Below are 12,144 nucleotides of genomic sequence, written 5' to 3' on the forward strand. Positions count from 1 at the left end.
CCATTAGCGTTATTTTTTTCTCTCTTTAATCTCATCACGCCAACGTTCCGCAAGAACTAGGTGACCTTAGTCACATAAGCTTTTTTCCTATGTAAACTAACAACTGAAGGACAGACGACACTGTTTTGATCGATCTTTAATCAGGCTTTTTTACGATACTACACTTGTTTGGTCTGAGGGACCTTAACTATGAAAATACCAAGACCCATGGTGGGTCCTTAAGACTATTGTGGGTACGCGCCAAGGATATGTAGACATCTGGCTATCATCTTGCCCGCGGTGTGTGGCCTCGTCTTTGATGTGGATTGATGTTACACTTTCTTTTCAATGGGAACTTTATTTTAAACAGACTATCACGTGACACGTGAACGTTGCAACAATGCAGCATAATTATAGTTATAATACATATATTATAATCATAATTATTTGATAATAATATATTGATCGACAACGTTGTCATGGATGGCGAATCGATACTCTAGTGCTGGACCTATGCAGACGCAATGTACGCAAGAATCGATGGGAGCGTATAAATCTTCATATGCACCCTGCTGCCTAATTTACGGATGATTTTGGATAGTAATTGTTTAATATATTTAATATATTTCGTAAATTCATATATTTAATACTGTACATATAATTTTATAAAAATAGAAATATAGAATATATAAATATATTGGAATAATACTATAGTTTATGAGATTTGTTTATTTGTATCTTTTTACGTTGTGAAAAGTATCTAATAAATTTTGGTTGTAAAACTTTATCCTTCATAAAGACTGTTTTGTAAGACATCCATAAGATGTGTAAAATTTTGCGATTCCATTTGTTGAAACTTAATTTATCTATTATTTCTGTATCACCTAAAATAAACATTGATATTTATGTACAGCTACTCACATAATCGATCAAACACTCTATTAAACAGAATAACGTTTTGGACATTGAGCCAAACGACTTGAGCTTTTTTGAAAAATTAGGAGGAACAGTTTACTAGATGGCGCGTAAAAAAGTTTTGACAAAATTGCAATTGGCCGGAATCGCAAAGAACAAAGTAGAGGTCGCCCAAATAATTGTAATGAATATTTAAACTACAGATTTTTTATATTTATGTCAGTTGTACGTGTATACGTATGGACGTTCGGCTGTAGTTGTAAACATTTTAAGGGATGATTCTTGAAGCTGAAATAAGATGAAAATCTAGAACAAAAAAGATTATGTTATCTGTTTTGTTTTTTATTAATTACTGACAATTAACAATTGGCCGAAATATCCCTGTATATGAGCAAACCTCCTTACACGAACGAAAGTAGGTTAACCTAAGCAGCGGGGTACACAGGGATCCTTAAATAGGCAGCAGCTTACCTCGTACAAATCATAGAGAAGAAAATTAAGACATTTAAAGGCGTAAATCATCCTTCACGTTGTTTTGTAAGAAAGATCGTAGATTCATCATTATATCTGCTTACTCATTAAAATCCATAATAGCATATCGAAAACCGCCTCGTGGAATTTTCGAGTAAAGAAGATTATGTTACTATTAATGTTCCCTTTAATCCTTTCTCTCCACAAATAATTAATAAATAATAGAACATAAACAATGTTTATATAAATTTCATACACGCATCATAATCGTCTCGTTAGCGGATGTCCACAGAAAAATCACATACATATTAAATATTCTTGAGGTGCTATTAAATATGGGTAAATGCTGTTTTGCATGAATTACACATATTTTCCACTCAAATTACTGATCACTGCATATTACAATGTTCACATACATGCACATGAAATAAAAAATGAAGAAACCAAATGAAACTACAACGAAAATTGTTTAAAATTATATTCGAAGGATTAATTAAAGTACCGTTTTATGGAGTAATGTGTAATAATACACATTAATGTGTTCAGGTTATCTGTTAGAGGAACGCGTGGACGAATGTGTAACAGAAATATATTTGAGTATAAGTGTAAGTATAAATACAGTGTATGCTAATCCAAATCCGCACGCATATATGGATTTTTGTATAATTTCGAAACTGGGCTGTTTATACCCCGCTGCACCATCTGTATAAGTCATGTTGCAAAAAGACTATGAATCTGAGAGGCTCTTCAAATTGATTTAGTACTAGACAACTCTTAATGGCTTTGAAGACCAGGAAAGAAGTCGAATTACTTCAACATAATGTACAACCAAATGAAAAGTTATATTTATTGCGTTGAGTAGCTCTCTTAAGTTATTGCTTTCGTTGCCGAAATGATACTATTTTTGCAAGGTAATTCTAACCATTTTAAAATCACCACATCTGGTGAGGAACCTGTTCGTTTTCTCAATAGGCATACCCAACTACACAAAGAAAACGAAAGCGTTGACGAAAAATATCGTAATTTTTTTTTTGAACGGACTCTCCACTGCTACGTTGTTACGTAATCTGTTTTGGCGATTTTAGAAATTTAGTAAGAGGGTAAAACAGTTCTAGAAAGACAGAATCATTTCGCCACAGCCAATGAAAAACGTTAAGAGAATTGCATAAATATAAAGTTGAAGTTAATTGTAGATTTAATATAAGTTCAAGTTATTCTGCTGTAGATTTTTTTGGGGCCTTTTTATTTTTAGTTCTTTGAACTTATTTATTTCCTTTATTTTTGTATTCTTTGTTATTTCTTAAACTTTTTTATTTAGTTCCAACTTAAGTGATTTGGGTATGTAGGGTGTGTAATGTATATAGATCGTATTGTATGTACCGTGCTTAATATGTACTTTGTTTGCGAGAAAACAGAGGCTATATTGAACGTTTATTCTACTATAAAACGATTGCTATTTTCGTTACAATTTCTCTATGAACAGTTTGTTTTTGTGTCTGTGATTTTTCTGCGGACACCCGTGGTTCAGATGATTACGGTGCGTGTATGAAATTTTTTTATTTTATTATTATTTTTATTTATTTTTTTTATAAAAGCGCAAGATGGTTTACGTCTTCAAATGTCATAATCTTCTTCTCTACGATTTGTATGAAGTAAGCGGCTGCCCATGTACCGTTCGATTTGAGGATCTCTGAGCATCCTGCTGTTTAGGTTAATCTACTTTCGTTCGCGTAAGGAGATTTGAAATTTTTATGAAAACTGAAAACGTAATTTTTTTATTGTAGATTTTCATCTTATTTTAGCTTCAAGAATCATCTCTTAAAATATTTTACACGTGTAGCCGAACACCTATACATACCTATACATACATGCTGAAGATTTTATCGAAATAAGTTGATACGGAAACAAGCAACAGCCATCGAAAGATGTAAAAATCTTTAGATTCTGAGCTAAAAGTCGCGAGAAACTGCGGTTTTTTCACTTTTAACCGTTTGTAACTTATGTATATAACTAACGTATAGTTTAAATTTCATTACAGGTCCAGATTCAAAATTTGCAAAAAGAGACCTTTACTATTTTCTTCGCGATTCCGACCAATCGCATTGTTTTCAAAACTTTCTTCATACGTCATCTAGTAAACTATTCCTCCTAAATTTTCAAAAAGCTCAAGACATTTGTTCCAATTTTTAAAACGTTATTCTGTTTTATAGTGTTTGATCGGTTATGTGAGTAACTACATATAATAATATTTCGTAACATCGCATAATAATTAATAATCGAGTTAATAATTAATTATAAATTTAATAATTAATAATTAATAATTAATAATTAATATATCTTACCTATTAAAGATGTTTTTATAATGTGTCTTGCAATTCGTTTATCAATATTTTGCATAACTAAAAGTATACCTTGGATATTTCTTGGCTCATTATCAAATAACTCTTTTATCAAAATGCGTGTATATTCTGCCTGTAATAAGCATGCTTGTTTTATGATCCTCATTATAGTATTTTCAGAATTAATTGTTCTGTTCAAAATAAATTTTGATAATTTCAAACGTGCTATATTACTTAACCGCTTTCTTAAATATCTGAAAAAAATTTATAGTTAAAATCTGTAAGAAATACTACAAAATATACATATATTGTAATTATGTAGTAGTATACTTTTTATCATAACATTCATAATTGTTTACACAATTACTTACACTAGAGGAGGTAAATCATCCTTTTTAGAAACTTTTATTGCATGACTGAAATTAGTATGTGAATGTTTATATTCTACTTCTAAAGTAGTACAATTAATTTCATAGCCAATGTAAGTAATATTGTTCACAGCTATGTTTCCATCACAAGCCATAACATTAGTACGAGTCTTTGATGGTTTAAAGTAACAATTATACTGTGGGATACCTTCTTTTGTAAGTTGTAAAAATCTATTCCACAAAATAAAATGATTAATAAAATATATATTTTTGAACTTTTTAATTATGAACTTATTAAGTTATTTTGTATCTTACTGTCTTGCAACATTTTCACTTTCAGTGACATATAAAATGTCATCCACATATTTTATAATTTTTCCAGTTGTTAAATATGTTGACATTGCTTTATGTAATATAAAATTATAATATATATCTGATAAAACTGATGATGTAATTGCACCTTGAACAACTCCTTTTGTTATAACATGAACCTCCTCATTTATTTTTACCTATAAATCAAAATATTATGTTTTGTAAGTTCAAACAACAATTTTAAATAGTATTTATAGTATTTTAATTATATAATTTTCATAAAATTTTGTTTTTTATACTCTTTGTTGAAAAATAACTTGTGAAATTTTTTCTAATAGCCATTTTTTTTTTACTTGTTGCCATCTCATATTTGTATTTGAATATAATGTACCAGGTGCTAAAGGTAATAACAAATTTGGATCAGAGAAATATTGTTTATAACATACAATCTCCTCCATAAATTTTTTACTTTTAACTGCATAATACTTGAGTATCAAATTTTCAGGAAGATCTTTACAGAGTGATTGTATAATGTTATATAATTCCTCTATAGTATAAAATAAAAATGTTAGCACTTATTTGTAAATATATCAAATATTTAAAGTTGAGAATAATTATACCTTGTATTATAGAACCAAAAGCATTTGTTACATCACAAGACACAAAATATAAATGTGTTGTTCCTTCATTACGTTTATGTTGAACAATTGATTCCCATTCGTTTCCAAAATTAGTGTTTCCATATACTGTAGTATGCAATTGTTTTAAAAATTTAAATATTAGATTCAAATGATTTGTCTCAGGATTCTTATGGTCAATGGTATAATATCTAAAACATAATTTTTTAATCAATTTTCTTTCTAGAATATAAAACAACACACTCATGTTTAAATACAATTTGATTACACACTTTGGTTTAATGTACTCTGGCTTAAATATAGGTCGCACATCAGAATTTTTAGGAATTAATACATATCTGCCTATTGGTGGCTTCCATTCCTTACAGTTAATATCAGGTTGCAAGGTATTTGAACGTTTTCCTTTCTTAATAAATTTTCTTTGAATAGAGTTCCAAGTTGAACGCATAATATATAATCTTTCATTATTTTTAGAAGCTAATGTCATATGAAAATAAGTATACAATATCTTTAAAAGAAATCCGACAAAAAGCCATTTTACAAGTTTTGCTATAATGTACCATTGTGTCCTTGTAGTTTTAATATCTTGCAGCCATGTAATACTAGAGATCTAAAACAAATAAGTATATTTTCATACTGCAAATTCATTGAATGTAATTAATTTCGTTAAAAGGATGCTATTACGTACATCTAATTTTTCAATAAAAGGTGTCAAATTAAATGATTTAAAGCATGGTGTGTCCAATAAGTGAAACATAGCTAGTTTTATTTTTTTTAAATTCCGTAACTTTCCAAACAGGTTCAAAGGAATTACTTTAGAGAATATAAGATCAAAAAATAACTTTAATTGCTTCTTATTAACCTGATATTTGCATTCTGACTTTACTTCACTAGATTCTTGTTTTTGGGTTAAATGCTTCAGAACACTAAAATAATGGAATTTTGTATGTCTCTTTTTAAATTGCTCTAAAAGCGGAGAAACAAGTGGAATAGAACCTTCATAATCAGCGACAATATTATTTTTCATAGTTTTTTCTACAATAAACTGATATATTTCTTGTCCAGTCTCAGCCTTGTTGAAAAGACATTCTTTCAAACTTGTATAACTTTTATAACTTGGTAAACATGAAGATGTATTATACAAAGAAATAGTTAATTCTTTCTTCATATATTGTAAATTATGATACACATTTTTTTTAGGAAACATTTTCCTTTTGTTTGTTTTAGTCTTAGTTTTTATTTGAGTTGAATCTAGAATAATAATTTATTACTATTGATCCATATTATGACATTTCTAACTTTTAATTATATTAAATTTACGTAAGTTTAGGTATGCTTAATGACATAAATGACATAAAATTATCAAAACTTATTTGAAATATCATAAATATGATATTTAGTATGTAATACATACGATTTTTTGCACTTTGTGTGGTAAAATGATCCATCGCTTGTATTTTATAATTAAAACGTCAGTATTGTTTACATCAGTAAACTGCCAATATTTCTTAATACAAAGGGAGTTCAAATATCAAACACTGGTATCAAGGTATACAAACTGCTTGATTAAGATTAAGAAAATCTTTACATGCATATGCGCATTAACTCCTCGCCGATGAGATATCGGCAACACGTGCTTAATATTACAGGCGAAGAGTAGAAAAGACAAGACATGCAATAGTTTTTCGCGTTCCTTGCCCTGGAGGTCACTTGACATCCTTACCATTTTTGTGTCACATGCGACGTTATCGATTCGATATAGTAGCGGTTTGAATTAAAATTAAAGCTAAAGTCTTCTAAGAAATTACAAATTTAATATGAAAAAGATATTCTATAATCGCAAAGGAAGTATTGAATTTTATACTTATATATATATATATATATACTACTCAGAAAATAGCAACATAATCTATAAATAACTTAAACAGACAATTTAAGGTCATGAAAAGAGAAAAAAAGCAACTAACTTACATGTTTACACATTACATGATGCTTGCGATATTTTACAATATCCCAGGGTGTCCCATGATGAGTGTTAATAACTTACTTGTTGCCTAATAGAAGAAAGAAGAATTTGAAATGATATGTTATAAAAGATTATATACATATACACCTTTTATTTGGAGAGGAGGGGAAAATGCAATTACGCATACCCGGGGAGCACGTTAGTGCCTCCGCTGATGCAGATCTGCATCGTGTGCTCCCTGCTTCCGCATTTCCTGCACTGCTCTTTGCCCGGATTTATTACCGAGCATCTCGATGCGTTATGTGGTGCTATAGATGCCCTAACATATCGTATCTATAGCACCTCTATATATTCGGGAGAATTCTGACTGTAGCTATCGTCAGCGGCGTCCTGATTTTATAATGTTATAATAACGGCATTCTCCTGAGCTCTGACCTTGCCCCTTCAGATTACCATTTATTTCGTTCCTTGCAGAACTCCTTAAATGGTAAAGTTTTTAATGACGCTGATGATGTAAAATCACATTTAATTCAGTTTTTGCTGGTAAAAATCAGAAGTTTTATAGACATGGAATTATGAAACTGCCTGAAAGATGACAAAAGGTCATCGACAAAAACGGACAATATCTAATTGAATAAAGTTATATTTTTAAGCAAAAATGTTGAATTTTCATTCTTATTTGTATTTACTATATACATTTAGTTGCCAACCCAATATATGCCTGGTAATATAGGTATAGAAATTTTGGACTGCAGGTTGTGCAGTTCTGAAATTGATATCACTTTTCAAATAGTAGTATTCAAGAAATATTGATACTTTTATCGCATTCTAAATATATAATATATAATAATATTATATATATCTAAATATATAATAATATTTTGGAATATTAATATTTGAAACTGCGGTTTCAATTAAATATATCAAAAATTGATACTATTTGTCGACAACATTCCTATACTGCTACGAAATCTTGTGTTTTATCTTAACTCAATATATGATTTATTAGAAAAAATTGAATAACTTCTTATGCAGCAAGTTCAAATTTCTTTATGGATTATAGAATTTTCTATGAAAATAAGCGTCGAGAAAATGTAAACCAATTAAGTGTATTTTGAGTTTCTTTTACAACATTTGAAATTTGATATAACTTACTTTCAAACTGATTGTGTTTTATTTTAATCAATGCGATCAGTTTCAAAGATCTTTTTGTAAAATTAATATCTTTATTGGCGTTGTTTTTTTTTTTTTAATAATAATTATGCTGTAGTGAATTCAAAATATAAATCTCAGAGTTGAAACACGTTACAATTGAAATATTAGTATTCAAGTACTTATAAATAAAATAAATATTACGTAACGCTATAATTAATCGATTAAAAGAACTATCATGCGAATTAAATTGGTACCTATAGAATTATGGCTGTAACTTAAAAGGAAACCGAAATTTAAGAAACAAATACATATAGTATGTAATATAAGATATTTAAAGAGAAAATAAACCTAATCAGGACCTAAACGAAAAATCGTTTGTAAGAAATGTAATAGTTTTAAATAAAGCTATACAACAAATTATATAATAACTATACAATAACTCTACAATAATTCGCAATATCAAAATAATCGTATTTGATATTGTTTAATTATTATTTCAAGTATTAATATTTTACAAAAAGTATATAGAAGTTTATCGATTAGGCTATAAATAGATAAGAAGCACTATAACTTTTAAAGGACAGGCTGAAAAAATAATAAATCGCAATTTTTTAGCACAATTTATTAATATCACTCAGTTTACATGATATAAAAGTATGTCGGGGAGCCACTAGGATTTGAGGTGTGGGCAGGTAACGAATCTTCACCAGTAGTAGCCATTGTCAAGGTATGGTCCAGAGTTCATTGACACAAGTATGGAGATGTGAGGTTTAACAAATAAACTGCGGCGGTTAGGTACTCGCGATGCGAATAGCAATTTTCCCAAAGCGAAAATGCATTTACCAGAAGTGCGGCTACCAGCGTTCGACGGGAAATTCGAAAATTGGATCGCATTTTATAATATCTTCAACTCGGCTATCGACAAGAACACTTGCCTAACCACCTTGCAAAAATTCCACTCTCTGCGGGCTTCCTTAGTAGGGGAAGCCGCGAACTGTGTGAACTCTCTAGTTTTCCATGAGGAGAACTATCCGAAGGCTCTGAGCCTTCTCAAGCAGAGGTACGATTGTCCACGACGCATCGTGTCATGTCATAGCTTTGCGATTATTAACTATCCAAAGCTGACGCAGTGTTCTCCAATGGCCCTAAGAGACTTGACCAATGTCGTAAGACAGAACCTTGATGCACTAACCAGTTTGGGACAATCCATAGAGGCGAATAGCATCCTTCTCGACCTCATCAGCACCAAGCTACCCGATCACGTCAGACAACAATGGGAGCTAACCTTGACCAACAAGGAGGTGCCTCAATACACCGATTTGCTGGATTACCTCGAGAATCTAGCGCTCACAGGCATATCACCCTCCGAGGTCAAGCAAATTAAACCACCGGACCAACCCAAACGAGTCCGACAGCGTAAGATACGAGGACAGACATTCACCGCATCCCAGGTCAAGAATTCCTGCCATTCTTGCAAGGGACAACACTCCATTTGGCATTGCGACGCCTTCAGAGCCAAAAGCGTCAGCGAACGCTTGAAGGAGGTCAAAAGTGCACTCTTGTGTCTGAATTGCCTGAGTGCGGGACACACAACTCGGGATTGTCATGCCGGGTCTTGTCGGGTGTGTGGAGGTCGCCATCATACAATGCTACATCAGGACAGGCAAAGGGTAAGGTCGACTTCCTCCAATTCAAATCGAAGTTCCTCCCCTTCCAGCAGGAGATCATCTACATCCCCGTCAAAGACTCGGAAGGCCGCTAAGAAGCACAAAAAATGTATTGACAGATATTGATACGCCCAGAAGATAGGAAATATCAATAAATTCTGTGGAGCAACTCCAACGGTGAAATCGACTCCTATCAACTTAATATCGTGACGTTTGGGTTATCAGCCGCTCCATACTTGGCCCTACGGTGTCTCAAACAATTGGCAGACGACGAGGGACACCAATTCCCGCGAGCGTCACTGGTATTACAGCACGATTTCTACGTAGACGACGCCCTCACCCTCAATTTAATGCAAAGAAAGATGAGAAAGAGGCTTAAGTAAAATTAAAATAGATGGCGAAAGATTTGTTGATTATATTAAAGATTTATAAAAAAAAAAAAACCAAAAAATAGTGCAGCTAATTCAACTAGCAGATAAGGTAAACGTTACACGTGAATCTCAAAGTGTGTAAATAAGCTGATCTTCATTTCTGAAGGCAGTCAAATTGTTACACATATGTAGTATATAAAAAGTGTTTCCATTTATATTACGTAATATAGTTAAGATATAATTATGCATTATAAGAGATTTCGTAATAAACATCAAATGTCCATGAATATTTCGTAATGCATCCAATTTGCAAAAATTGTAACTTTGAATATCTTATTCGAGTCTCAAATGTAATTCGTATTAATCAAATATGGCGCGCTTTTCTTGTTAGTTTAATGTCCCTGAGCAATAGGCAAAAACCGTACTGCGTAGAATGTGTTCACACGTGTTTGCGATAGCGTTCCTTTTGGAAAATAATACAGATTATTGAAAAAATGTGAAATAATATTATTATAGTAGAAAATTCGTGAAATTATAGCGAAATGTTATATGTAAGATATTTTGATCTTTAACTTAAATAGAACTTCAGAGAATCTAGGTTAATGTCAAACAATGAAACGAAATTCGTTCAAATTGTTTGATATACAAACATAACTAAATATATTCGAAATAAAAGGGGATGGTGAACCTTGTCTATCTTCATCTTCGTCTATCTTCTTAGCACTCTTAATAAATCAAAATTATTTGTAATTTTGTTATTAATGGTGTTAATATTACGAGTTATTTGTTAAGAATGTATATAGAATAAACACTAAATAAATATTATGAATCATCTATTAGAAAAAAGTATTGAGGTGGTATATCGTGATAGGTACGGAAGAAATACTCAAATTTTCAACAAAAAGTTTATTAACTATTAACAATCACAAGTCAACAATTTACGATCCACAATTACGATTAACTATCGAGAGTTTATAATCGCGTATCTCGGCTCGTGTTTGCTTCGCTCCGCAAACGGATTCTTTCCTTATTTGCCCTTCGATATCCCTACTACACACGCGTTTATTAGATGTACCGCGACGGTTGCCGCGTATACATTCTTCCGAATATTCGGCGAAAGAACCGTAGGGATATCGATGGTACATTAGGCACGTCGGCCTTATGCTTTGAAGGTTATAACGCTTTGTGTCGCGAAGCAGTTGGAAAGTTCCGTGGTCGAGTGCCGCCACAGTATAAATAACTGCCTATATTAGAATAAATCAATAGATTACCATATCTGTGTTAAAAGCAATCATATTGACTATTAAGCACCGTGACATGCTTTCGAATTTCATGGTATTTCTCTAATGTCTCTAGTTTTTCCTTGCAATCAAATAATGACATTCACAAAAGAAGACTAAGGCATTAAAATAAACGTATAAAAAGAACACATTATATCAAAATGAAGCAATTGAGGTTAAGTTGCTTCTGAAAACTCATTGTACGATTTACCAGTAAATGTGACTACAAAAAAATGATCGAAGCTAGAAAGGTAATTTAAAAATAGATTATGAAAAGTTATTGAACAGTAACATCCGTAAATCAAACGAAGTGGGGAAATGAAAGCGAAAACGTAGCCAGAAAAGGGCAACTGCCGCAAAACAATGGCAGCTACGATTTTCGTAAATAGAATAGAATAGAAATAGAGAAATAGAGTAATGCGAAAGTTCGCTGGTAGGTCAACAAAATATATGTTTTTAATTTGTTGTTGGATATTATGTTCGAAGCAAAAAAATAAGAGTTAGGCTGAACGCGGAAATACCCAGAGAAATTAAATACGTGTGAGCTAATATACTTTAGACGAACTAAATAAAAATAAAATATCGTAAAATTATTATAAGTATAAAATTGAACGCTTTTTATCGAATTATATTTTACTAATGATCATATTTCGATGTATCAAACAAAAGAAAAAGAAAGCAAA

The 12,144-nt window shown here is 31.3% G+C and overlaps 2 protein-coding genes across 8 annotated transcripts; one reads left to right on the plus strand and one right to left on the minus strand.

The window, feature by feature from the left end:
• Nucleotides 1–317: 317 nt before the first annotated feature.
• Nucleotides 318–7,319, minus strand: LOC100649323 (telomerase reverse transcriptase). Of its 7 annotated transcripts, none has more exons than XM_048413821.1 (11): nt 7,176–7,192; nt 6,994–7,076; nt 6,437–6,818; nt 5,711–6,273; nt 5,295–5,632; nt 5,005–5,213; nt 4,684–4,931; nt 4,388–4,581; nt 4,076–4,303; nt 3,708–3,958; nt 318–863 (listed from the first exon to the last, which is right to left on the minus strand). In XM_048413821.1, exons 3-11 carry the CDS (start codon nt 6,468–6,470, stop codon nt 688–690), a joined length of 2,241 nt encoding a protein of 746 aa, XP_048269778.1. In that variant the 5' UTR covers nt 6,471–6,818; nt 6,994–7,076; nt 7,176–7,192; the 3' UTR covers nt 318–687. The 7 variants fall into 7 exon arrangements, 5 of the variants coding, with proteins under 5 accessions (XP_048269778.1, XP_048269782.1, XP_048269783.1 ...); XR_007227118.1 differs by lacking the exons at nt 6,994–7,076; nt 7,176–7,192 and adding exons at nt 1,366–3,123; nt 3,224–3,513 and having other exon boundaries at nt 826–1,200; nt 6,437–6,947; XR_007227117.1 differs by lacking the exons at nt 6,994–7,076; nt 7,176–7,192 and adding an exon at nt 3,224–3,513 and having other exon boundaries at nt 826–3,123; nt 6,437–6,947.
• Nucleotides 7,320–8,976: 1,657 nt separating this feature from the next.
• On the plus strand, nt 8,977–9,936 carry LOC105667160. The gene has a single exon (XM_012320900.2). The coding sequence runs from the start codon at nt 8,977–8,979 to the stop codon at nt 9,934–9,936; it is 960 nt and encodes a 319-aa protein (XP_012176290.1).
• The last annotated feature ends 2,208 nt before the right edge of the window (nt 9,937–12,144 follow it).

The sequence above is a fragment of the Bombus terrestris genome, chromosome 17 (genome assembly GCF_910591885.1).
Source record: "Bombus terrestris chromosome 17, iyBomTerr1.2, whole genome shotgun sequence".
Lineage (NCBI taxonomy): Eukaryota > Metazoa > Arthropoda > Insecta > Hymenoptera > Apidae > Bombus > Bombus terrestris.

Bases quoted from the DNA above. Each gene is read 5' to 3' on its own strand.
- LOC100649323 (XM_048413821.1), bottom strand. From the start codon at position 6,470: ATGGATCATTTTACCACACAAAGTGCAAAAAATC. The intron at 4,304-4,387 runs GTAAGATACAAA...TTTGTGGAATAG, and splicing joins AGTGAAAATGTTGCAAGACA to ATTTTTACAACTTACAAAAG. The intron at 3,959-4,075 runs GTAAGTAATTGT...AATTTTTTTCAG, and splicing joins GATGATTTACCTCCTCTAGT to ATATTTAAGAAAGCGGTTAA.
- LOC105667160 (XM_012320900.2), top strand. From the start codon at position 8,977: ATGCATTTACCAGAAGTGCGGCTACCAGCGTTCGACGGGAAATTCGAA.